Below are 23,236 nucleotides of genomic sequence, written 5' to 3' on the forward strand. Positions count from 1 at the left end.
GTTCTCCTTCCCCTCTACTTCGCCCTGGTGAGACGACATCTGGAATATTGTGTCCAGTTCTGGGCCCCTCAGTTCAAGAAGGACAGGGAACTGCTGGAGAGAGTCCAGCACAGGGCAACAAAGATGATTAACAGAGTGGAGCACCTCCCTTATGAAGAAAGGCTGAGGGAGCTGGGTCTTTTTAGCTTGGAGAAGAGGAGACTGAGGGGTGACCTTATTAATGTTTATAAATATATAAAGGGTGAGTGTCACAAGGATGGAGCCAGGCTCTTCTCGGTGGCAAACAATGATAGGACAAGGGGTAATGGGATCAAGCTGGAACACAAGAGGTTCCACTTAAATTTGAGAAGAAACTTCTTCTCAGTGAGGGTGACGGACACTGGAACAGGCTGCCCAGGGGGGTTGTGGAGTCTCCTTCTCTGGAGACATTCAAACCCGCTTGGACATGTTCCTGTGTGACCTCACCTAGGCGTTCCTGCTCCAGCAGGGGGATTGGACTAGATGATCTTTTGAGGTCCCTTCCAATCCCAAACATACTGTGCTACTGTGATACTGTGATATATTTGTGGCTACAGTTACATTATCAAAATATGTTAAAAACAAACTATTTCATAACTGAGACCTTAGCCAGCGTACAAGGGGTCCTTCTGGAATGAAATCTTTGGGAAGTTATGTTTCAAACAACTTCAAAATGGGAAACATTTGAATTCCAAAATATTTGCAGATAACAAAGATGTTTCCTGCCTGTCTTTTGCTCTCTACTGGTGACTCATCTCACAGTGGTATATTTCCTTACAGTAGATTCTTCATTAAGGTCCACAAAGTCAGTTCTGTTAGCTCTCTTACAAGAAAGTTTCCATTTGGTTTAGTCTCCATCAAGCTCCAATATTTATCTCTAGTTTCTCCGTCCTCCTGTGACAAATATCACCTGATCTTTTTCCAGAATTACTGCAGTAAATGGATTTGGGGTAGGGACTTTATTCTTAGATCTCAAGGCAGATGGAAGAGTTTCTAAAATTCTCTTCCAATTTCTGCTCCTTGTTTACTTTTTTTCACAACTTCCAGCTTTAGACACCTCTTAACCATTTCCTCATCTTCTTTCTATAAAATAATTGTCAAGCATCCATGTTGCATTTGCATCCAAATTTAGTTCTTTCTCCCTTTTGTTTTACTGTAAGATTTGCCCTACCAGTTCCTCAACCTCTCCATGTATGTCTCTCCTCCTGGAAAATATGTTTTTTTAAACTCCCTTGTATTACAGAGATACTCACTTTCTTCAGTTTTGTCACCTTTCCACATAACTTATTCCTTCCCCTATTTGAAACCCACTTTAACTTCTCTGGACCCCTTTCACCTTATTTTGTCACACTTTGTTCTTTCTCCACACACAGCATATCAGTGATTTTATACATCAGGTTTCATACACGCAGTACCTTCTTGGCTCATCTTCATTGCTTCCCTACTATCTGCAAGAGTTTCCTTTACGTCCCCTGTCATAGGTAGACATTTCTTCTCTGCTCTCCTCTTTGTGGCCCAGTGAAACCAGTCTGAATTACTGTATGCCATTTTTTTTGTTTCCTCTTTGATCCTCTTCCTTAACTCACCTGTCATCTTCTCCAAACCTTTCTCACAATATGGGGATGTTTAACTTTCAGCACCTGCCTTGGTGTCCATCTTTTATCTCTAGGCCCATTCATTGGGTTTCTACTTCAACAATCTGGAAGTTTCCCTTTTCCAGCTCCAGTCTCAGCATTTCCCATGCAGATCTCACCTCCTGTACTCTGCAGAAGCTGTGGTGTTTATGGTTGTTTACAAAGCTCCCAGGAACAGAGAATGGCTTGACACACAGCTGGCATATCACATTTGAAAGAAAAAGCTCATCACCTTCTGTGTACCTACTGTAGACTACAATTTAACTGTTTAATTAATTTGTCTCCAAACAGTCAGCACTCAAATTACACTCCTGTTCTCTTGAACTAACTATTGCTAAGTTAAAATTTCAAATGCAGGGCATTTTTTAAAGAACAACAAAAAGTACCAAGGTGCACAATGAAATGAAAATTCCAAATAATTACAATACTGACAAATCAATAACTATATTTTACTCTATTTTTTTTTTCCAGCACAGACTTCCTGGGTACAAAGGAGGCATCTTTACTACTGATGGCAATGTTCCTTTTAGCCGTATTTTATCATGGTCAACAGGTAATGCAAACATTTACTTTAACCGTTCCCTGTATGACTTGCAATTGCAGGATGTGACAATAATTACTTTCAAAATACCAACTGCCTTTTTATCCACTTGAGCATATGACCTTTAACAATTTAATAAACCATGTGTAGAATCTGATTAAAGAAAGACCACATCTGACACTGCCTAGCATTCTTAAAGAACACGTGCAATATTATATTCAGCAATATGCAAGTTGTGCTACATTTTCTAATAGAAATTGAAGGAACAAACTGGACTTCTTTTATCTTGGGTACATATGCAATTTTAGTGATGTCTGACTGCTTCAGTTCATTGAGTACGCATAAAACCAAAATGAAGAAAGGGAATAACAAACAGTTTATAATAAAACTTCCATGAAATAGCTTTTTAAGTTCATAGATGAAAAACACTATATTTGAGGAAATGAGGAAAATTTGTGGTTAAGCACCAACACTAACTTATTTGGGTCATGGCCCATTTGCAATAATTCTATTACGTGGACCTAGATTATAACCAGGATTTCGGAGTCTCAGAGCTTTAGGACCAATAGCCTTGAGGAGGAACTGAGAAACCAGGTGTTTCACAAATCCACAAACAGTGCACAGAGAGACTGAAGTGTGACAAAATAAGATTCAAAACAACAAATCCATTGAGTAAAAGTCACCTAAAGAAGGGTGTTTTCTCCACCACTTCTGGTGGGCAACCTCTAGGCTGTTGCATGTCATACATGTTGACTTCAGGCAGTTTCAGGCAAACAGGACAACTGCATTAAAGGCAGCAAAAACAACAATTGCCTTTAGATGCTGTCCTGCGTGTTCAACTTCTTTAAAGATTTTCCCTTCAAGTACATTAGGCTGATTAGTATCAGCATTTCTCAATCCTAGTTCTAGTGAGACAGTAAGAAAGGAATGTTGCTGTGATGAACAACACAATATTATACACTTAATTACACTATTACAGTAACTTTATAAGTTGTGCAGGTACCTACAGGCTCCATTCCTTCCACATGAGAGCAATAAAGAAGGCAAGACCTACATATTCTAGAAATTTTCTTCCTTCTTATCTTTTTTTTTTTTTTTTGAGGAAATGAGGAATGTGTGAATAATGTAAATGGGATGAAATCTGCTTTGTGCCCAGATTTAAGTTTGATGGAAAACAAGGTACTTTGACATATCTTTATCAAGACATAAAGCTAATTTAGGAAAAACATGCAACAAATAAGAACTGACTATCCCAAATTTGTGATATAAGCCTTACAGTATTCCCAATGATTCTTAACATAGGCAAAGATACAAATCTAAAGGTTGGAAATGGCCTCAAGTGAGAGTACATACTAAGACAGAAAACACTAAAGGAATTGAAGTAGAGCAAGGATTAGGCAGAATTCAGGCAATGTTCTTCAGAATCACAATTCTGAGTCTGTCTTCTACATAAGCCTCATCTGGGATGTTGAAGACTATTTTCCAGCTTAGAGGTCTCTTAGCACAACACATTCTTTTTCCATCCTATTTATCTTGCTTGTTTCATAAAACAGGGAAGCTGTACTCAAACTGCCCTTGGAAATGGTCCCTGAGATGTGCTAACTCTGGCATCTTCTCCCAAACGATTCATAGGACCACTATATCAATTTAACAATATCCAACAGCAGTGCCCAGGAACATTTCCTTGCATTGTTTAATTTCCTATTATAGATTTAACCTGAATGTCTCTGTCAAAATACAAACTGAAAATATATATACAAATTTTGTCCAGAGAATATTAAAAGATTTGCTTCAGTAGTCTAAACTGATGAAGAGCACAGTAAATCCAATAAAGTTGTCCTCCAGCACAGCTTTGCTTCTCACAAATTGCAAAAGTATTCTGTAGTAGAATATCTAACAACTTACTCCATTTTATTTGGATTTACAAAAAAAAGATGACTTTTATAAGATCAGATGTATAGACCTTTAATTTCTGAACAACTAACTACTGTTCTTTACCCATTATAATCTGAAGTTAATCACTAGTTTTGCACCCAGAATTTCAGGTTAGATTTGACAAAAAGCTGTGTGAGACTGTATAATCAGACTCAGAGCTTTCTTAAAATCTTACCTGTAGTTCAGCCAATGAGGGTCTCTGGTGTCAAGGGTCTTTGGTGTTAAACCCATAATAAAAAGTAGTTGTGTTACTGTTACATGACATCAGGCTAAATGGCTAATTCCCTATTAGAAATTAAATTTCATCTGGAAGCACATCTTTTTTAACACAAGTACCATATTATACAGCAGTGTTTCTGCAAACTAAAGTTGACATGAAGCACATGACATAAAACACATGACAAAGGTGTTGTGAGTAATTTTGAGGCTGGACTTATTATTTTTTTAAATATACTCATTTATTCCTTGATATTTTAAATGGTGGAAGCAGAACATTCTGTATAAACATAAACTATCCCTCAAAACTTTATCAAATGGAGAAAGAACTGACATCCCTACACAGCAATTTATCTGAAAAAACATGACCCCCTGAACCTTCTTCATGCTTGGGAAAAGTGGGAGTAATGAGGAAATGCAAAGAAGGGATTGATCCAGTTGAAAGAGAAAAAGAGAGGAAGAGACATACCTAATTCTGGCATTATGCTTCAGATCTCTTCATTATCCTTTCCATATTCATAGAATCACAGCATCATAGAATCATTACAGCTGGAAGGGACCCTCAGGATCATCGAGTCCAACCATAACCAAACTCTAGCATTAAACCATGTCCCTAAGAACTTCATCTAAATGCCTTTTTAAACCCCTCCAGGAATGACAACTCCACCACTTCCCTGGGCAGCCTATTCCAATGCCTGACAACCATTTCCATGAAGAGTTTTTTCCTAAATTTTAGTGAAGGGAAGAAAGGATATTTGATTATTTTATCTGGAGTTAGACTGGTTTTGGTGGTTGAAAGTGCCCCTTTGGGATGTAAATCCTCTTTTCTTGTTCTTTAAGGAAAAATATTTTGTCCCTCAAATGCTTACCTTGTGTTTTCCTTGTATGTGGCAACTGTCTACAGAGAGATTGGCTTATACAGCATTTAGAGGACATAGGTAGCGTTAGGCTTTCTGTGTAATACATCTTCCTCATCTTCTTCACTCACTACTGGAAATAAGAGTGTTTGTAGAGCTACATACCAGGGCAAGAACACCTGGACATTTTAAGATTTATGTTGCAGACAGTCATTTTTATTAGCATCACTGTGCCCAGGAACATTTCTTTACACAGTCAAAAAATAAACTCAAAACTCAACCCTATAATTTTATTAGTTTTAACAAATATGAGAACTTAATAAAGCATCTTCTTAAAACTTTCTATTTTCAAACCTCATATGTAGCACACGCTTTTATCTCTGAACTGACAGTGTCATCTCAGTTGTCTATTGATGTTGAAAGAAAAATATTTTGTTATTATGTGATTATAAATAACCAGAATGACATTATCTAAAATGTAAAGATTAGCTGCTGCTATTCTGAGTTAGGTTTATAGATGTGAATTTTTCCTGTACCGCAGCATAAAAAAATCAGCTGTGAAAAACTGTACTGAGGTTTTTTGCAAAGCTATTATTGTAGTACATTAAATATGTGAAACATCAAAGAACTCAGAATCCACCAGCAGCTCCTGCTCCAAGCCAACCTGAAAAATACCTTTAGAACTCCTTGTGAAATTATAGTCAATGTTGCCTTCTCAGTGAGCTGGTAGAGATAAAAGCCAGTTATGATCTGATATGGGCTCTGTCTACTAGCACAAAAGGGTGAAGGAAAATGAAAAATGTTGAAAAAAAATGATTAAAAATACTGTTTTCTGACAGTTTTTTCAGTGTAGTTAATTTAGGGAATTAATAGCCACAAGACAAAATATTAGAACTAGAGAAGAGATTGTCTAGAAAGGTGGCATTAGCACCCACAGAGCAAGTAAATCACTGCTAAATTGCATACAAACTTTGGTAGCTTATGTCAAGCCAGAGTTTCTTTCAGTTTTTAAGAGGAAAGCTCTCTGAAGTACAGTTCAACCTGTAATCCCCCTTGCAAGGTGCTTTGGTTTCTCTTCTGAACCACCACCATTGGCCACTGACGATGAAAAGTGTGAACAAAATGAGTCACTGAACAATGCCTGACCCACTCTTAGTCACTCCCACCCACTGCAGGTTTGCCCTTTATTTCAGCTTGAAACATGACTTATATCCCAACCACTTCCTTAATCCCAGCACCTTTTGGTAAAATATTTGATGATAACCAATTGTAAAATTCATTTATTTGCTGATATAATATGCTTCTTTTCTGCGCCTTTGATTATTATCTCTGGTTAGAGCATCTCAAGGTTCACAAATATATTTGCTCTTTCAGTTTACTACACACAGATATATATTCATCATTTTCAACACAGCTGTATCTTAACAAGTCACCCCTTGTGCAAGCTATAGTATCTGCCTGCCTTAAAAACTGATTAAAGCTATCTATTAGTGTAATGCACCAAAAATTCTGGGAGGGTTGGTCTTGTCCACATGCTGACACACATGCCTCTCAGGCAAACAGCATGATGTTTCAATATGTTCCCCACTTCAGCCTGCAGACATTTGTTGTTTATGTATATATGAATATGTATTTATATGCATATATATATAAAAATACACAATATACGTATATATGCATATATAGGCTGTGCAGGAATCTTCCTTTTTTTTTTTCTCTGTACACATACAGCACTGAAAATCATTTGACTTTGGTTTGTAGCTGAGGGCATCAGGCATGGCCACTGTGCATGTTCTAAATTGTCAATGCAGACTCTGCATCCACATCAGGGACAGCGTATTTGAGGGGGTATCAGATAGCATGTCTTTCACTATATTTAAAGGACTTAAATGACACATAGCTCATGTCCAGGCAGTAGCAATACCTCATTTTGGTGCCACGAATTTGAAAGTCTTCTTTGGGACTGTGTGGGGCTGTTATATATAGTTTTGCTGAAAGATGTTCATTCTTGAGAAATAAACTACTTGTCTGTGCAAAGTGTTTAGAATGACCCCCACACTATTTTCTTATGAAACCCATTTCATTTGAAAACGCATATGAGGGTAACATATTTATTTCATACTGATACTGATATCTTCCAATACCTTATCTCCTGTCTGACTCTATTATCTAACTAATAAAGAGTTGTTTAAAAGGAAAATAATTTTGTGACATTTTCTAGCCACTAACTAAGGTTCCTATGAGACACCATACACAAGGCAAAGAAATAACCTCTTTTTCTGGCAGTGAAATTGAATTACTTCAGAGTCAAAGAGCTTAAGCAGCACTGAAGGCAGTTACATGGCAGGAGCAGCCTGACAAGGATGACAACACAGTCTCTACTCTTACCCTATCAGATTTTATTGTTGCCTTTTTTTTCTTTCTGGAACTACAGCTTGAATACACAGCAAGGCTGGATTTTCTGTGGCGTGTTCAAGCAAAAGAAGAAATCAATGAAATGAAGGAATTAAGAGAACACAATGAAAATATGCTACGGAATATTTTACCCAGTCACGTTGCCCGTCACTTCCTGGAGAAGGATCGGGATAATGAAGTATGTATCAGTTTTATTTCTGATGCTTTTTTCTAATTAGCAAAATAAAATCAAATCTGCTAGGATATTGTTAGAACTTAGTTCTCAATAAGATTCTTTACACAAATACTGCCAATATTTGGCATTTGTTTCACATTAAAAAACATTCACGTTTTAAAGTAAAGCATTCTGCACTTCTGCGACCACATCTGGAACAGCGTTTCCACGTTCAGGCTCACCAGTAGGAGACACATGGACCTACTGGAGCAAGTCTAGTGGAGGAAAACCAAGATGACCAGAGAATTGGGGCACATGGCATATGAGGAGAGGCTGAGAAAAATGAGATTGTTCCAACTTAAGAGGAAAAGGCTGAAAGAGGATGTTATCATTGTCTTCAACTACCTAACAGGTTTTTATAGAGAAGACAGAGCCAAACTTTCCTCCAGTGTGCAAGTGGAAGGATAAGAGGCAACAACACAAGCTGCAGGAAGAAAAATCTCAGCCAAATACAAGGGGAAAAAGTATCCCTGGGAAAGCAGTATTGCATCGAGGCTCAGAAACCTTGTGAAATCTCCAGTCTTGGGGATATTCAACTCTCAAATGAACAAAGCCATGAGAAACTTGACCTAATTGGCCCTGCTTCGAGTGGGAACTGTATTAGATGACCTTCAGAGGTCTCTTCCAATCTATGAGCCTTTGAAAATCTAGTATTTTTAAAAAGGATATGTGAATTTAACAGAATGCTTATGCAAACTTAAGGTAGCCCGGTATTGCAGAAGTATTATTACAGCCCCGTCAGTTAGTACAGGAGGAATCTGTGCAATGGGAAGCAACAGACCTGAGCCCCTTGTATCTCCAGACCCAAGAGAACATTTTTACCACTTCATATTACCCCCGATTTGCCCCTTTGGGGCAGTTAACAAAGCATCCATTGCAGAAACATAGTTTGTGGCTATGTTCCTAAAAAGTGTAATACACGAAGAAAGGCTGGATAATGGCATCTCTGAGTATTCCTAAGACAGAGTTTGAAGAGATGTTGCTGAAGGGATAAAAGAAATTCCAGAATTTGTTTCTGAAAGTAGCAGTAAGGAACTCACTCTTTACCCGAAATTAGGCAAATGCATGGTATCATATTACCTGTGAATAAAAGCTATTGTGTGATGAAACTGGAATTTTCTTAGGTAATGTTGGAATTATCAATTAAAATGAAGAGGTCACAAGTGCTGCAAGATTCAGGTACTGCTATATGTATTTATTGGGTAGAAAAAAGGGAATCAAGGCTACCCTTTTCTGATTGTACATTTTGGAAATAGACATAGCTAGAAGAATTAGACTGCAAAATGAGGAATCATTGTGTTCTGAAGATGTGATTTCAAATATCACCTAGGGAAGGACAACATAGTGAGAAGCTACAAGGAAAAGCACTTCAGAAATCAGCTTCTTGAGGAATTTTACACTCTGTGGGTAATAAACTGCCATAAAAACACTGCTCTGCACATAAGAAAATGTATGTGTGAAAGCAACCAGGTTAAAATGCCTCATGGCAAATGGAGCAACCCTGATATCAACCGTGAGTGTATTTTGGCATATCCTCATTATGGATTTTCAGGGAATATATGTCCTCTCTTACACATTCATTTACATACACTCACATGCGCAATAATCTTCAAACGCAGACAGATGCCCCATGGATCACTGCTGATGCTCCAGTAATTTGCCACTGAATTGAATTCTACCACCCCTGCTTTTTGTAAGGTAATTTCCAGAGTGACTATACTTGGGGATGATTTATGCGTGAGCCGGCTGGCTGTAACATCTACCAGATTTCAGTACAATCAATCCTGCCATTCATGTCTGACCATTAAGTTAATTTCTCTGCTCTCAAAAAAATGAATTCCCAAATGTGTACTGTAAGCATTTTCTCATAGATGGATTATTTCTGTTTTGATGCTTCTTACCAAAAATAGAGCAGCTGAAGGCTCAGCCAGTTGTTTTCTGTCCTCATGATCTGGGGAAAGTGTATGCCTGAGTGTATATATGCTTCTCCTAGCACATATTGTCTAGTCCTCCATAAGCATCCATGAACTAACACGTGTATTACTTTTTTCTATACCTATGAAAGAGAATAAGTGTGTCCTTAGAGTATGGCTTCCATGACCCTACAGATGTTCTTCGGTGAAAGAAAGTGTAAAGTCAGGAAGGGAGTCAGTCATGTTTTTTTTTTCTCAATCAAAGCTTTGCAGTATCCTTGGAAACCAGCAGAATTTCCCCACTTTTACTATAGGCCACATTGTTAAAGAGTCTGGATAAGAAGCAACATTAGCAGCAGAGTAAATTACAGGGCAGGAGTTCAGGATACTTTCTAGGGAGAAGCAGGATGAAAGAAGAAGAGGAACCTGAGGTGTTCACAGTAGGTATACAGCGTCTAGCAGCAAGTCCTTTTACCACGAGAGCAAAGCACTAAAATTTCCTAAAGCACACTGACAAGAACATTGAGAAGCAACTACTCCAGGTCAGAATGTCATGAGAGAAGTCACAGAAATTAAAGTATCTGCCATTGGGTAAAACCACAGAGGCTAAAGCTAGAAACAATTAAACAAAAGAGAGTGCATGTGGTTTTGATACATTAGTCACTAGAAAAGCACACTAGGAGTTGTTGGGGACTATGTCTTAGGCTCTTCTAAAGTTGAAGTTAGTTTTATTACTCAAATTTTATCTGCATTCAGAGAAGAACTGACTGCATTTTCACATATGTAGTGACAAGACCCCATCCATAAATGAAACTGTCATTCAGTACCAGAGTGAATTATATGAATAACACAAGTAGAAGCTCATCCCAGGACAGACTTTATCCTATTAGCCTCCTGCGTCCGATTCCTTATAAGCTGCTTTCTGCCCAGTAACTGCTCACTTATCACCCTCACTTATGTTTCTCCCTCCTTCCAAACCCTAATAGCAGAAACTTTCCCAGCGTCAGGAAACCAAATGGCTCCACAGTCCCCTTAGGAGAACCACAGTTTACCATAGAGTAAGAGCAGGGGCTCTCTGAAAACCTGTGAATAAAAAACACTTGTAAAGACCTGCAGTACTGTGAAGTATAAGTTATCCATTTGAAAATGTGCTGAGGGGACTTCTTATGAAGATGTCACATTAGACGATTTATACGGCCCCATCTGATCCCTGTTAATCAAAAAATTTAGAAAAATATTATCAACTGCAAACATTTGCAAGACAGACTTAAATAATAAATATTAAATGTTAGGTTCCTTTTACTTGCCTAACAGTGTTTGATCCTCTGGTATTCATAGTTGCAAATGAATCCTTCATTTCTTTAAGTGGTTCACCATATAAATCAGAATGAAAAATTCTATTTTAGGTTTGCTGGTGTAGACCCTGATCTCAGAAGCAGAAAACACCGGCTTTCAAGGAAAGGGCAAACCCTGCATATAATCCATGATATAAATGTGAGAGCTGCCAGCTTTCTCCTGTTGAATTTGGCTAACACTTAATATACTAAGGCTAACCTCATACGCATGAAAAAAAATAAGAAACCTATTTTAATTGCAGCTAATTATGTTCTCATCCCTCTATTACCACTTCAACACATTTTTCTTCTCTGTTCTTTTAGGAATTATACTCTCAGTCCTATGATGCTGTTGGTGTGATGTTTGCTTCTATTCCTGGATTTGCTGACTTCTATTCCCAGACCGAGATGAATAAACAAGGAGTAGAATGTCTGCGCTTGCTAAATGAAATCATTGCAGACTTTGATGAGGTAATACCAGCTACTAGAGAAAATATGATAGCCCTTAAACAATGAGTTCCCAAATACCAAGCATGTCATCCTAAATTATCAAATTTATAACTATTCTGCTTCCAATATTTTTTTACTTCAATTACTATTACAATTGTCTATTTTACATTTTGTACTTGGTCTTGCAAAACTTTAGTCTGAATGATGTAGTGAGATAGAGACTGAAATTAATAGTTACTTGAGTATAAACACACATTAAAAAAACAACAGCAAAAGCAACAACAAAAACAAAAACAAAACAAAACCAAAACAAAACCAAACCAACAAACAAAAAAACAAACCAGCAAACAAAAGAAACCCTACAATCTGCACCAGTGTATCTAGAAGTAGACCATGCCTTAATTTTGTAGAAGAAAGAAGGGTGAAGGTATTTGCAACAGTCCTGGAAAGCAGTGGTCTAAATGCAAAAAGACAGAGACTGTTTCAAAGACACTATTCAAATGGACTCAATTAACATTAAAGGTAAAATAGCATCAAGTTGAATGGGAAGCACACAGCTTAGAATCAAAAGTTGGATAGAGAATGAAAGGTGTTGACATATTAACTGAGGAGATTGTCTGGTCAAATACATCATACAGAGGTAAATGAAGTAAGTTTGCTTATTGTACTGAGGAATGCAGAGGTGAAGGGAAATGCAAAAAAAGAAAAAAATAGGATATAAAAAGGAAAAATAACAAATTTAGGTATCCTGTCCAGTTAATTTCAGAAAGGGAGATGAGGAAGGAATAAAATAAACAGGAAAAGTCAGATCCCCAATGTAGGTATTGCCAGGTGGAAGAGGAAGTCAGGAGCAAGGTCCATGGTTGGTATTGCAGAGTCTACCAACCAGTTAGCAAGGAAGCTTAGACAGGTGTTATCACGTCCTGCAGTGAGCCCAAGATAAATTAAGAAAAGGGACGAAGCACAGATCATCAAAGAGCTTTGAAAAAAAATTTAGAACTAGGAAGGGTGAAAAAATAAGGCCAAAATTATCTTGCTTGGGGAATTTTAATGTCTACACTGCAAGCAGTTTTCAGGACTCTGTAGCCCTCCTGAGATCTCCAAGTGGTAGAAGCAGAATCTGACCCACCTCTGTACTTAACAGTGAGATTGGGTCTGTGTGCCAGGCTGGAATGGTCCAGACAAAAAAAGGGAGAAGAAAGTCAGAGATGGTAGCGGTATCATAGGTCTGTGACTCTGTTTAATGGAGAAGATATTGAAAGATAAAGTAGGAAAAAGACATTATTTTCAGAATTCTGCTGAGCAAGAAAAGATTAGCACTAATCTCGACACCAGGGGAGAGGGCACATGGATAGTGAGAAATCTTTGGGAAAATATAAAATATCCTACCCAAGGAACTCATTCTCTGTTTATCCCAAGGAATTTTTCTATTGTAGTAGAGTACTGACTGGAGAAGTGATGAGTGTTTTGTCAGTAGAAAATTAATATGCAGTTCAAGAGAAATGAAAGAATTACTTTGTTCCCTGAAAAGGAGCTGGATCTGGATCTCGCATCCCACATGAGCTGTGTTGCCATGGAACAATTGTCTAAAACAGAGAAGGGAAAAACTCCACTTAGATTTGAAAAAAAGAGAACATCTTTTACCACTTTGGGTCTCAACTCAAAAAGCATTGTCAGCATGCAAAAGCTTTTTTAGAGAAGACAAGAAGGCAAAATTACTCTTTGCATCTGGACTAGAATTCTGTCTGTAGATTAAGCATACAGAAAATGTCTGAGGTTTGTTTTGTTTTGTTTAAAAAAATAAATCAAACATCTGCAGAGTTCAGACCTCTCCAGAGTTTAAAATACAGCTGAATGAAGATTTTAGAATTACTGTCTTTCTTTTTTTTTTTTTTTTAATTTATTAAATCCTACCTTAGCCCTACTTTAAAATTCTATCAGCCTTTGAGAAGCTAGCCTAGAGTTTTTGTTTTGGTTTGGGTTTTTTGTTTTGAAGAGAAAGTAACTCCAGGGGCTTCAGAGGAAGGTACTAGAGGAAAAGATGAAAGTGGAAGGCATATAACTGAGAAAAAGAGATTAGAAAAAAGAAAAATAAATTATTTTTTTCATTCCATCCTGAGCAGCAAGTGCCAAAGGCCTCTCACAAGTTCTGAAGAATTTATTTTCAATTTGCTTCTCTGATAAAAGCTATGTCATCTTAATTTCATAAGTGGAAAACAAAGACACAAAGGAGTAATTGATTTTCCTGCTTTTCTTTTTTCTTTTTTTTTTTTTAAACAAAGATATCTGTACCCATATCAGAATGTAAATATGAACCTACATAAGGATCTTAATTTCATCCGTAATCCTTCCTTATTCTGGACCTCTGCATGGGGAATGTTTACGTAGTGGAAGCTCATAGAAACTGGACCAGGGTTAAGATTACCAAACTCTGAGAGACAATGAAAAGGGGAATTTATTCATGTAATTGATCAGATAAGAAAATTACTAATGGAAAATAGGATTCACAGGTGATGCATCCCTGTGCATGTTTGTAGAAGAAAAAACTACTCTCTTATGAGAAGAGCTCTGTCACCTTCTAAGCTCCTTCATTGCTTTTTCTGTAGGTACAAATACCTGCATTCTTCTCTGAGATCTTGCATAGCTGTCAGCACAGTTCTTGATTAATAGTTCTGTTTTTCTTTCCAGATCTAATTAAAATGATTATGGTTCATACTTAATGCAAAGCCTATTGCTATGAATTAATTTAAGACATTTTGTCATGCGTGTTCATATAATCTTCACAACAGAATTCCATTGCTGCCATGGCAATTACTGAAGACAAGGTTTTCATCAAAATGCTAACCCAATATTATATTCAGGGCCCTAACACCTGCTCTGTAATTAATAAAGGACATAATTAGGGACTGTATTACGTCCCAGACATGTTTAGTTGAAAAATAGATATGTTCCTGGTACGGGCAGTAAATGAAATTATGTGATCCCCTGCTGACTGCTAACCTACTTCCAGCATCGTCATGCCATTAGTTTATTCTGTCTGAGCAGTCTGAAAGGTGATAGGCCAGACAGAACAACTGAAGTCAGTAATCTTACCCATGGAAAAGGAACCAGAAGTCATTTCACATATGGTGTTTCAGGGCAAATGATGTTTCCATGTAAATGAAATAACATAATGTCACTATTTCTTGTTTTTTATGACATTCCTTGCCAAGATTGTCTGCTGTCTCATTACAGCTCTGGAAGTCAAATGCAGATGTACAGCTTTAGAGCACAGCAGATCTGTTGGCCATGGGAAAACTTTACTCCTCAGGATCATGGGAACACCACTGTAGAGATACCCAAGTGTAGAACTCTTAGCACAGGAGTGTGAGACATCACTACCTCGCGCCATCTGAGATATCCCAGGTTATTTGAGACACCCACATGGGATTGTCAGGTCCCGTACTACACCATCAAAAACTCATGCTCTTCTGGAGCAAGCCACTGGAGGTCTTTCAGGGAAGCATGCTCTAGATGACAAGAGACATCTGTGTTTAGAGAACTGAATTGAGTTCCTGATCTTGAATCAGATTCTATACTTTGAGTCCCTTCCTTTCCTTACATAGATAATAGTAGTAGGAATGTTGTGTCCATAGAGCCAGGAAGATGTTTCTGAAGGAAAGCAGTGGTAAAGATACAAATCAGTCTGATTTGGAAAATGAGATCTGCCCATGACAAGAATATCTGGATTATTTCTTTCTTCTTTCTAGAGGAGTTTCCTTGTACTACAAAACAAAGTTTACAATCCAGATGTTATTTTGATTTGCAGTTAGTGGATCTATGTTAGACAGTCAAATGCAGTCAATTAAAAAGTAGTGAATGATGGAACAGAACCTGTCAACACCTGCACAGGGTAGGAGCCTGCAGAGGATGCGGGTTGTGACTGGGTCTTTCTTAGGGAGCCAAGGGAACCTTGTCCAAAAGTCCATCTTGGGGAGTAGGTGATCGACTTTTCTCAAAACACTGCCTTTGCTCAGGGTTATTTTTCCCTGATGGCTCACAAATCTCTCAATTTCCAAATTATCCAGGCTTCCTGACAACTGAGGCAGAATGAGAGGTGTTGGTTGCTAGACTGAGAAAAGAAGATATAGATAGATATAGCTATAGATATAGCTATAGATGCATATATATACATATATTTAGCATCATTATAAAATACAGTTCTATATAATTTCTTATTTTGTACTCAAGCACAGTGGTGCTGACATGACAGTTCATACATCAAAAAACAAACATGAACATTGAAAAACCTATTTTCGTAATTACGCATTTTTATATGTGTAGTCTTAAGACACATACAGGGTTAAACTCCCATTCTTAGAGATGCTGCACCAAAAATAATATTGGAACATTTCTCTTGAAGATTATGAGTCTTGAAGGATTTTTTTTTTCTGGATTGTAATATTGTTTCTAGCCTTTTTAATCTACCATTTATGTATCATAGTGATATTACAGTTTGGATTTGTGCTTTAATAAGAGCTTTCTTGTTCATGGGCTTTTTTTCCTGCTGTTTTCTTTATCCTGCAGTGATTTACACAGTGTTTATGACAACAGATTTAATATATGGTGTTGCCACAAGTAGAGGTTTTTGGCAGAAAACAGGATCCTGCTTTCAGACTTTGCTGATTACTTTGCAATTGTGTTCTATGTCCTGGAACATTCTCTTTTGCACTACTTTGTACATGTTTCATTGCATGTGTATATCCCAGGGGCTACCTCCATATGACCTTGGCAGTACATGAATGTCGACATCATGCCATTAGTTGCTTCTCAGATACCAACCACCTTCAAGTGTTTGAAAATGTTCCCTGAATTATCTTGGTAAATTAGTAAGCCTGTTTAAAATGTCATAAAAAATAGCAGCTGATTTAGGACTGAGTTGGAATATCTTTCCCCAATATCAAAATCCATCATCCTGTCATATTGTGAAGAAAGTAGTTGGTAAATAAAACATTATTTGAAGAAGGAAAGAATCTATCTATCAGACAGGATAAAGCTGGAAAAAAAAGATTTGGAAACAATAATGAATGAGAAGAAAAAAGATAACATGAGATTATTTCTTCTAAATTGCCTCACAGCCAGCAGGTTCTTTCTTTCTTAAAAAGAGTAATTTCAGATATTTATCGCATATTTTAAATTACTGTGCTGTTTGCTGTTGCTTCCAGCAACCATCTGGAAATGAAAATATAGCCTGTTTTTAACCACAAGCATTTTCTCCCCTTGCCCACACACCTGGTGCTCTCAAACTGCTCACAAAAGCCGAGCCGCAAGAAATGATCTTTTTCTTTAAGAGAGCAGTTGGAAGAGCTGCCCTTGTAGGAGGGAAATGCAGATAATGGGCTTTTCTGGCAGTTTGAAGAAAAATGAGAAGCAGGTCAAGATTTTGGTCTTTCCTGACTTGGAAGGGAGCCATTAACCATATGGCTTTGTGTTCCCTGTGCGCGATGCTGTGCAGCCTCCCATTAGAGACAGATGGTGCGATATCTGCACACGAACAGCAAAGCTTCCAAGACCTCAACACTCCGGCTGACGTACGCTGTGGTTAGTTCAATGGCGGGGGATATTTCATGTTATACTTTTGGTATGTTTCTCTCTTTGAATGAAATAATCCCTTTAGTTTTTAATTGACAGGAAACTCAAACCCACAAAATGGAAAAAGAATGCCTGGCAGTGTATAAAAGAAGGGGGAAATGCTTCATTAAATTTTTACTTGACCACAGCAAGAATTTTTTTCGTTCAAATCCCTTTTTAGGCTTTAGAAATGAAAGTTTGAAATTCCTTATGTCTATGAACTGCTTTTTTGTTTGTTTGTTTTCTCCCAGGACTGCCTAACCATATCGATACCTAAATTTATTAGATACCACACTGAAGTATCATGAAGTTTACTGGGGTATTTCAATATTAACATCAGCAAGACATATTTTTGAAGCCTGTGATGGGGTGATTTGTGCCCATAGCCCACATAAAACTATTGTTATTGATAGAGTTCACAACCTGAACTCTACTTAGGTCTCTCAAAGAATATAAAGCTTTGGCTTCTATTTCATGGAAAGTCCAAAATTAAACTGTGAATATGGACTTAGAATAAGGACCACACTGTCACTCCCTCTCCACTAGTGCATTAGTCACTAGACTAAATTTATTCTTCTTCTTGCAGATTCTCAATCTGACAAATTCTTGATTCCTACTTAGCACCTATAGCTACCCCAAATAGATATGAGAGTTGACCACTTCCCATTGGTTCCCTGTATTTTTTGTAGAAGGGGACAATACATAACAAAAGTGCAGACCGAATGACCCAATGGACACACTAGTGTTAGGTCTGACAGTAGTAGATGAAATCAAGGAGTACAAGAGAACTTAAACTCTCACAGAAGTTCTTTGGAGTCATCTGTCTCCATCCATTGACTGTTAAAATGGGCATTGCAAGTGAATTGGATTCCCTTTCACACTGGTTTCATCATCTGAATTGCTGCTGTATCAGCACTTGATTTGTAAACTGAGCTCCTCCAAAAGAGATTTAGGAACACTTTTAAGTGATCACGTTTACTTATAATTGTCCATAGATACATAGAGAACCTGTCTTCACTAATTTTCAGTGACTATACCTCAGAAAACAGAGGACTCATCTGAATTTGAGTTATGCTGGAATATCCGTGTGTTATATTATCCATTATGTGATTTACCGAACAGTACAATTTAGCTTGAATGCACTCTATGAGTAGATAATTTTGTTCAGTATGTCTCAGAATCCAAATGGAGGATACTATGAGTATAATGACTCATTTTGATATCTGTAGAAGCATTTTGCATTAAGAATTACAGAAGTAACAGCATTTTTTGACATATGTATTAGTTACTAGGTGAAGAGAGATTTCAAGATATTGAAAAAATTAAAACGATTGGCAGCACATACATGGCCGTGTCAGGATTATCACCTGAAAAACAGGTAAGAAAATAGTTTTCATTAAGAAACAAGGCTTTTGGTGTGTTCCACTGTTCATATTAGACAATATTAGCGTTATCTTTCTGTTATTTGTAGCGCTGCCTTTGCTAAATAAAATAGACATTTGGGGCTTCTGACAGACAACAGTTGCACTTCTTGATGAATTGAAATGTCATCTTGTGCTCAGAACAAGAACCATATGGATTCCTTCCTCAAATTCAGGCTTAGAGAAAGAATCTCCTTTCAATCACACTGATGTGAATCTAGAGCAGGTCTATCTATATCTTTGGACGGAAGTTAAAGTTACCACTGTAACTCAGACCAGAATCTGGCTGACAGCCTCCAAAAATCTATGAAGAGAGAGGATCTATTAACTGACAGAATACGTATGGAAGTGTAAGGTTGTATTTAAACATTTTTTTAATTATGTAGCTGTATATCTACAGGCAGCCTGGTAAACCACACATCAAAAAGAAAGCAGACTCATCGGTTCAACTGAAGAACATCACAAAGCATGAAATCTGCACTCTGCCCTCATCACAGAGATGTAAAACAAGATGGGGGAAAAATCAGCCACAGGGGACACATGCACAGTCACTGCCATAAACCTCAGATAAGTCAGATGAGAGAAATCCATTCATAATTACACCCAAGGATATGCCTGAAGTGGGTCTCCAAAGGAATAAGATGAGGCTCTCAAATACATCCAACAAGAATCTGGCTGTTGCTGAAATCTCCCCAAGGAAGAGCACCACAAAAAAGGTTGTGCTGTCCTAGATCAGCCACAAAGTGGGAATCAGATCTGCCCACATAGATTGCAACTGCCAGAAAAGCAGAAGACAGATTAATGTGAGCTTTATAAATTAGAAAATTTCCATTGTTTGTTTAGAATACATTATAAAATATGTGAAGTATAACTAGCTGAGCATCTCCCACCTACAGAGTCACAAGTGATGCTGACAGCTAGAAATCCACAAAACTAGGCATGCATGAGATTCTGTTTGTTCCAACTCAAAATGCTTCTGTACAGAGATGAGCAAAGAAAGACTGAACAACAAGGAGGTAGCTGGTTACACAGCTCCTAACTGCTTCTTTTGGCTCCTGATGTCAGTAAAAATTCAAAGGGAGAAAATCTTTACTGCATTTCCAAGACTGATTAATTTTTCTTGAACTATAATAGCCTAATGGAATTGTTATGGATGTTTTAAATATACTGATCTCCATACATACATGTCTATCACCTTGTCAGCATCTAAGAGCTGAGGGCTGCCAAGGGAGGTTGGCACATTGTGAAATGATTGAGGCTGAGGACAAGGACTGAGCACAGCGTGAACAGAATGTAGTAATGCCAGAGAGATGTTTATATTCCAGATTAAAAACTATGGATGACAAAAATTGCAAAAGACTGGACTGCATGACCCAGGGAGAGCCTTGGAATGCTTCATTCCTATGGACTGGAAATTTGTTTGATAAAAGCATTACCTAGTTTCAGAATAGATAAGACGATACCACACCATTATCTCACCAAAACCACAACTGTTCCTTACTCCACTGTCCACTCAGAGAAACAATTAGGGAGTTCCCTGTCCTTGAGAGTCTCTGCCCCACCATCTGCCCTGGTGGTGTTCTGGGAAGACCAAAACCCACTCCTGGTCCCCATCTGTATATGGATTTCCCTACAGGAATGGGAACCCAGGGGAAGGAGCAGGGATGACTTGACTGCTATAAGAAGAGATGACTGATCAGCTACAGAATAGCCTTTTCTCTCGCACATAACCATTCCATAACCAGGTTGGCTGGCTTGCCCTGTTGCTCCTGTCAGTGTTCCATCTCTGATAGCACTGGAATTGGTGCTTTTCCTGTGTGACAGTTTCAGCAAAGGAGAGTTATGTCTTTCACTTCTTCCGCTCATCCCTGGTTCTCACCAGATTTTGTCTCTTGCACCTAAGCTAACTCAATCCTCTCTATACTTTCTTGCTCAGGCTTAGATAGGTTTCACATGCCTTATTAATTCCCATGTTTACCTGTCAAACTATCGACAGGAAATTACTTTCTTTGGTACTTCATGCTAAGTTCTCTATATCCAGGTATACAAGTATAATGTAAATGGGAAGCATTACCATTAATAATGCCCTACTTCTCTTGGTTCAGTATGTTGAGACTGTTCTTATAATTTCTAAATTAAGATACTTGACACTTGGTAGGGATGGGTGGGAGCTGAGAAAATTGCAAAATCTTTCTAACATATTGGTTTATAACTTAATCCTCAGCAATGTGAAGACAAATGGGGGCATTTGTGTGCTCTGGCCGACTTCTCCATAGCTCTGAATGAAAGCATACAGGAGATCAACAAACATTCATTCAACAACTTTGAACTCCGTATTGGTAAGCAGAGTTCAAACATGATAATTAAAATGTGGTTTTGTCTGCAAGGATCCGGCTCTGTAAGTGTACCCCAGGAGCATTGCAATGACCTGTGCAATTTCAAATACTTCACATACTGAAGCTCCTCTTTTCAAATTGACTTAATCCTAGACAAAGTTAGAAATAAGAATTGCTCTGTTTGCAGATCATAGGCCCTGGTTTGGGGACTGCAGAATTTCTAAGGTTTAGTTTCTACTAAACCCTTAGAGTAGTACTTTGGTTTTGCACAAAAACTGAATGCCAGTTCTGACCTGACCTGTCCCAGTGGCAGCAGCTCTGAATTGCTGTGATGGAGAACCTGTTATCCTGGATGGGAAACCCTGGATGGGAAATCCTGGATGGGTAGTAAGAAGGGACATGAAAAGGTGGTCTGAATATATGCAGCATGGTAGGAGCAACTCTCACAGCTTCTCATGCTGACTGGATTCACTGGCCAAAACCAAAAAGCCAACCAGAAGAAATGTGTCCTTTATGTACTACCCTGCCATAAAAAAAAGCTGAAGTATATTTGTCAGCCACAGCATGAAGGGTCGCAGCATCACTGTCTGTGATCTGGGCTTCCTAACAGTTTTAAACAGAATACTCTCAGTTCCCAAGATTTCTTGGGCAAAATGCATCCACTCTTAGTAGGTATGGATCACTGGCAAAGATTTCATAGAGCATGAATGCAACAGCGTTTGGAAGCCACTTCTCTTACCAATTTAAAAAAAATATTCTTTAAAAAAATGTAAAAAACTAAGATACTTTCCCCAAATATGTGCCTTTCACTATCACTAAACATATTCTTAAATTGATGATGAAAAAAAAAAAAGCCTCCTCTTTATTATTGCTTGTCTTTAGTTTATGCAATAATCTTACAAGATATAGACTTTCAATAACTTCCTAGAATACTGTAATATTTTCACATCATGAAACATTTGATTGTATAGCACTAAGAAGGTTGTCTTCGATAACTATAGGCACAGAAAGATCCTTCAGAGAGATCTTTCCTGCTACATAAGAAACAGTTTGCAGGAGCTTTGGCAATAGTGTGCTGAATACAGATGATACAAAAGTACTGTGATTCCACTGTGATGAATGTCCTGACCTTTTTTTCTTACTTTCTTTGTATATACGTCTCTTCCTTAAGCTCAGTGATAGGCGTATCTGAACCAGGTTTCACCTGCTTCTTGAGTGCAAATATGGTTTTCAGCCATTCTTTCTAACTGGCTACCTCTTCTCAATTTTTTTTTTAATAGGGATTAGCCATGGCTCTGTTGTAGCAGGAGTTATCGGTGCTAAGAAACCCCAATATGATATCTGGGGCAAAACAGTTAATTTAGCAAGTCGAATGGACAGCACAGGTGTTAGTGGCAGAATACAAGTGCCTGAAGAAACGTATCTGATCCTGAAGGACCGGGGATTTGCCTTCGACTACCGAGGAGAGATTTATGTCAAAGGTATCAGTGAACAGGAAGGAAAAATCAAAACGTATTTTCTTCTAGGAAGAGTTCAACCAAATCCTTTAATCTTACAACCAAGAAAACTGACTGGACAGTATTCATTAGCAGCTGTTGTACTAGGACTTGTACAGTCTCTTAACAGGCAAAAACAGAAGCAAATCCTTAATGAGAATAATAATTCTGGAATCATAAAAGGACATTACAACCGGAGGACTTTGCTCACTCCCGGTGGATCTGAGGCAGCAGTCCAGGCAGAGGGGGCTGACAAAACTGAATTGCCATAATCAGCATTTTGTTTGTGTTCTTTTTTTTGTATTTCTTTTATATATAAAAATAAATATACAAATAAAAAGGATTTAATTTTTTTTAGAACGAGTGTGATTATTTTCTGGTGTGATGTTTCTATGAGATTTTAATTCCTACATTTTAACTAATGGTGCCCCCATCTCTCCCCTCAGCTGTGATTTACTTCTGGAAGTCCAGACATAGTAGCCTTAAGCCACCACTCTGTTGTGCCAGTTACCTGTAGAAAGGGGCAAGAATAAACCCCTGACTGAAGAGATTTAGAACACAAATTTATATAGGGAGTTAATCACGGGGAAAGGAGGCAATACCATCCACACTTTTCGGGTGAAAGAAAAGGCATAAGGAGATTGAGTATGTCCTTCTCACCTTCGGTTGCTTTCAAGCAGTTATATGCACCTAAGCTAGTTGCCTGGTGTCCATAACAGCCATGGAAAAGCTAGTCGATGAAGCAAAAAGATTTTAAGATGTATCTATCTGGGAGATAGATGAGGTTGATTTTACCCTAAACCCACTGATTCCATTGAGTTCACTGGCTGTGGGCTGTTAAAATAG

The 23,236-nt window shown here is 37.9% G+C and overlaps 1 protein-coding gene across 1 annotated transcript in view; it reads left to right on the forward strand.

Annotated features, from left to right (window-relative positions):
- The window catches only part of ADCY8 (adenylate cyclase 8), a gene marked incomplete at its 3' end in the record, with an annotated part of 129,502 nt that extends 106,840 nt beyond the window's left edge, over positions 1 to 22,662 (forward strand). The window contains exons 13-18 of the mRNA XM_080340061.1: positions 2,124 to 2,205; positions 7,636 to 7,794; positions 11,402 to 11,548; positions 18,423 to 18,515; positions 20,783 to 20,897; positions 22,175 to 22,662. Coding sequence (XP_080196187.1) covers positions 2,124 to 2,205; positions 7,636 to 7,794; positions 11,402 to 11,548; positions 18,423 to 18,515; positions 20,783 to 20,897; positions 22,175 to 22,662 — 1,084 coding nt within the window. The remainder of the gene's footprint in view (positions 1 to 2,123; positions 2,206 to 7,635; positions 7,795 to 11,401; positions 11,549 to 18,422; positions 18,516 to 20,782; positions 20,898 to 22,174) is intronic.
- Positions 22,663 to 23,236: the final 574 nt, after the last annotated feature.

Source organism: Nesoenas mayeri (assembly GCF_963082525.1).
Source record: "Nesoenas mayeri genome assembly, chromosome: 2".
NCBI lineage: Eukaryota > Metazoa > Chordata > Aves > Columbiformes > Columbidae > Nesoenas > Nesoenas mayeri.